General features: G+C 38.7%; 1 protein-coding gene across 2 annotated transcripts in view; it reads left to right on the plus strand.

Moving 5' to 3' along the window:
* The window catches only part of LOC122550431 (protein diaphanous homolog 3-like), a 577,944-nt gene that overhangs the window by 81,598 nt on the left and 491,576 nt on the right, over positions 1-4,770 (plus strand). For both annotated transcript variants that reach the window (XM_043691160.1, XM_043691161.1), the window contains exon 4: positions 2,511-2,615. In XM_043691160.1, coding sequence (XP_043547095.1) covers positions 2,511-2,615 — 105 coding nt within the window. The remainder of the gene's footprint in view (positions 1-2,510; positions 2,616-4,770) is intronic.

Raw genomic sequence — 4,770 nt, forward strand, 5'->3', positions numbered from 1 at the left:
TGATACGTTGTACATGGAGGTTGGTGGGGTGGTAGATGAGGACCAGTGGGGTTCTGTCCTGGTGGCGGTGGGAGGGGCGGGGCTCAAGGGCGGAGGAGCGGGAAGTGGAAGAGATGCGGTGGAGGACATCGTCGACTATGTCTGGCAGGAAATTGCGGTCCTTGAAGGAGGCGGCCATCTGTGTTGTACGGTGTACCTGTGAACTTCATAGACAGTCCATCAGTTTTTCCTCCATGAGCTGCACCCATTGAAGTGACCAAGCCAGATAGTGATGAGTCTTTTACAGATAGCCAGAGCATTCAGTACATTAAATGCCAATGTTGTAACCAGCTATAATTTTATTTTTACTTGGTGCTGTGTTTCAATGTTTACTGCATGTGTAGTATGAAATTGCTGGTGAGGAAAGTATCCCACCCTTATTATATGCAGTTTTTTTTGGGAAGTTGTTTTTTATTAATTTTTTTATAAACTAAATGAGTCATGTGGGTATAATAGAACTCTGGTATAATAGAAGTTGCAGAAGATTATGTGCAGGTGAGTAGTTATGATATTTAGTTTATTTTATTAACTCTGAGCTTTATGTTCATCTTTAAATGTGTGCCTTTATTCGCCCTCCTCTTCAGGGTACTCTCAATAAATTATGTCACTGTAATGCTGTCCCTTGAGCCATATTTAATGCAGAAAATGTCTACAATTAATTATTAATAAGATCATCCTGATTATACTCAATCATATGTTCATGAGAAATAGGAGCAGGTATAGGCCATTTGTCTCAGTGCATCTGCTTTGTCATTCAGTAAGATCAAGGCTGATGCGATTATGGTCTTAATTCCATTTTCCTGTCTGTCCTTCATAACTCTGAACTTCCTTGTCAATCAAAAATTTGTCTAACTAAGCTTTGCATAGCCACTACTCTTGGGGGAGGACATAAAATGTCAAAAATTAATGACGCACTAGCAGAAGAAATTCTTTCTTGTTTCCAGTTAACATCGGAAGCTACTTTATATTAAAGTGTCCTGTCGTTCTAGAGTGACCAGCAAAGGAAAACATACTTTCAGCAATTACACTGTTAGGTTCTCTTGGAGTCTTCAGATTTCTTCTAAACTCAAATGAGTATAGGCTGAATTTACTTGACCGTTCTTCCAAGGACATCCCTTTTTATTCCGGGATTGCCTTAGTGAACCCTCTCTTAGCTGCTTCCAATACAACTATCTCCCCCTCAAACAAGGAATTCAAAACTGTGCACAGTAATTCCAGTGAGGTCTCTCGTGCCCGGTACAGTTGTAACCAAGATTTTCCTATCTTCACACTCCATCCCCCTTGCAGTGCAGTCATGACATTTTTGCTAATTGGGCTTGTCATTGCATCCATTTCCGATTTAGTTAAAAATCACATAACATCAGGTTATAGTCCAACAGATTTAGAACATGGAACATAGGAAATTACAGTGCAGTACAGGCCCTTCAACTCTCGATCTTGTGCCGACCTGTGAAACTAATCTGAAGCCTATCTAACCTACACTATTCCATCCTCGTCCATATGCCTATTCAATGACCATTTAAATACCCTTAAAGTCGGTGTGCCTATACTGTTGCAGGCAGTGCGTTCCATGCTCCTACTACTCTCTGAGTAAACAAACTACCCTTGATATCTGCCCTTAAGATCTTAACCTCCTCAACCACCTGATGAAGGACCGGCGCTTGGAAAGCTAGTGCTTCCATATAAACCTGTTGGACTATAATCTGGTATTGTGATTTTTAACTTAGTCCATACCGGTCCAACACCAGCACCTCCAAATCATGTCCGGTTTAGCAAGTTGAGAATATAATTTGTACTCTAGAGACTAAAGTCACTTTTATCTATGTGGAATTTTGTTGTTTTTCTGAGAGATCGCTGCTTTATCTGATGTGCTGCCTCTTACATGAGGCTTTGAAATGTGGAAATGTCAGTTTAAGTGGTTACAAGTTCTCTCCTTTACACCTTCGAGAAAAGAAAAAGGGGTATTCCTTGTGTCTTGATTGGTGTTTACTTCTTAAGCTAACAAAATCCAGCAGGTGAATGGTTCTCATTGTTGTGGAATTTTGTTGCACATTGATTTTTTTGCTGGATTTGCACACGTAGCTACAGAGAATGCATTTTGATCACATGATAAAGAAAATTCTTCATTGGCGATATAGCATTTGGAGCATTCTGCGAATGAGAGAAAGACATAAAAATAGGAGTGCTTTTGTTCTTCATACCTTTATCTGATCTCATTTTTGATAGAGCACTGGGAAACTTTGCACTGGGAAAGTTTGAAGATTTTCTTATTCAAATTTAGACGGTGAGCTTTTGTGCAGTCCTCAGGAATTAGTTGAACCTAGATTAATATTGACGTTTAAAGGTCACAGTAGGTAAATGAGTACATCAACTAATAAAGGCTTTGAGATAATATTCAGTAGATGTTTTAAGTGGTGACATAGAAAACAATGCATTTCTATCAAGTTAACTTGAGTTAATTACCTTCACAGGAAGATATGAACTTAAATGAAGAACGAAAGGCTCCACTACGAGAGAAGGACTTGAGTATTAAAAGAGAAATGGTTGTGCAATATATTGATGCGACTTCTAATATCGTAAGTAAAATATAGCCATTTGTAAGTTTTTTTGATATATGGTATGATTATCGATGCAGTTGACATTTAAAGTGAAAGAAACAAGCATAGTTGGATGATAAAGAGCTTTTCCAGATATCAAGACAGCTGAATATCTTCAGGTGGATTTAATGCAACTTGGACTTTCTTGAAATTGATTCAATTCCACCACCTAGTTTCTTTTTAAAATGTAATTTAATTGGCATCGCCTGATACTGTTTAAAGTAAACATTTTAAAATCATATTTGTATGCATTATACTCTGTATTCCCCATCACTGTGTTAACAATTATCCTGCATGAAACATTTCTTGTGCTTACAATATGGAATATGCTGCAAATGCCAAGTTGGTCCACAAAGATGGCTGCCTCCCATGTATGTGCAGCTGATGTCATTAACTCTTGGCATTTGCCTAGGTTGGAAATCCATGTAATAGCTAAGGAAAAGTAATCATTATCAGCAATGTGGAACAAACCTGACAATTTATTTGGAAGGTAAATGGAAGTTGGAAGTATTTTTAGTTGAAGCATCCTTGTGTATATTTTGTCTTTGGCAAAATCTTGCCTCAGCTGATCAAATTGAGTTCAGAGATTAAGGTTTTTGATTTGTTCAGCTTAGATATCAATGAAATAAGATGATCAAAATTGGAACTTATAATGAAGGATTTCATTAGTTTTATTCCAAGTGGGTGCAGATAAAACTGTTAAAGAAAGCTGCTTCAACACGATCACTTTATCAGATTTTTCAAGTGTTAGAAATGGCTCATGTGCAAAGTATGAAACAAGATTCATTTGATCTCTTTGTACTTGTGCCCTCTTTGTGCCTCCTACAGGTGCATTTATATGGGAAGGAAATGGTAATTACTTTCCCTGAATTTACATTTATTTTCTTTGGGAACAAACAAAGGAATTTTAAGTCACCTCAGGGAAAAATAGTTGTACTATTGTCATTTTAATATTTCTGATCTCTTGACTGAGTGACCAATGGCTGTTGACTATCTTGAGAAAAGTGTAAACGTTAAGCACAGTTATTATTTATCTCTTGCCCTATTTTTACTTTGGGTACATGTCATCTCCCTGTAACAAAGGTGAATTTTAAACATCCAGTCTGAAGTATATTCTCTTGAAGATTATTTTTCATCTTTTCAAAGTGATAAGAAATTTGTACTGGATATTTTGTCTGACCTCTATTGAATAACTCAGTGATGCAAAGACGTATTTATTGTCTGTTCTGATGGATACTGCTTCTGTCCTTTGAGCATTGAAGATTTTCATTTCATGGATAATGCAGATTTACCTTTGGAAACTGCAGTTTATAATATCCAGAAAGTATGGGCCAAGGTCTTGACAATGGGAAGACATGCAAAATGTTGATGATTATTTTTTCAAAATCCATGGGCATTGCTAACAGGTAGAAGAAACACTTAACTTCTGAAACAGGGCTCTTGCTTCTTTCTCAGTTTCTCATTTTATTTGTATGCATTTCTGCTCCCTAGAGATCCATAGTCATAGTTTTTTAGCATGAGAAAAGCCCTTCAGTCAGGTGTTATTGACGTCTCTATTAACTGGAAAGGTTTTTGCTCATATATACAATTTATACCCTCGGAACTTTGAACTCCTTTGTCCGGTGCCCCTCAGACTTCCCTGCAGTAAGAAAACAGCCAGCCTGTCTCATCTGTTTTTATAGTCCAATTGCTCCAGCCAAGGGGGCATGCTGGTGAATCTCGCCTGCACCCTGGATCATGCAGTCACATCTTTGCTTTAGCCCGACAACTGGAATTATATTGAGCACTCCAGCTATAGCCTAACTGACTTTACACACAGCTCCATCAAACCTCTCTGCTCTTATATTCAATGTCTTGACTAATACAGAGCTGAAAATGTGTTGCTGGAAAAGCGCAGCAGGTCAGGCAGCATCCAAGGAGCAGGAGAATCGACGTTTCGGGCATGAGCTCTTCTTCAGGAATGAGGAGAGTGTGCCAAGCAGGCTAAGATAAAAGGTAGGGAGGAGGGACTTAGGGGAGGGGTGTTGGAAATGCAATAGGTGGAAGGAGGTTAAGGTGAAGGTGATAGGCCGGAGTGGGGGTGGGGGCGGAGAGGTCAGGAAGAAGATTGCAGGTTAGGAAGGTGGTGCTGAGT

The sequence above is a fragment of the Chiloscyllium plagiosum genome, chromosome 6, assembly GCF_004010195.1.
Source record: "Chiloscyllium plagiosum isolate BGI_BamShark_2017 chromosome 6, ASM401019v2, whole genome shotgun sequence".
NCBI lineage: Eukaryota > Metazoa > Chordata > Chondrichthyes > Orectolobiformes > Hemiscylliidae > Chiloscyllium > Chiloscyllium plagiosum.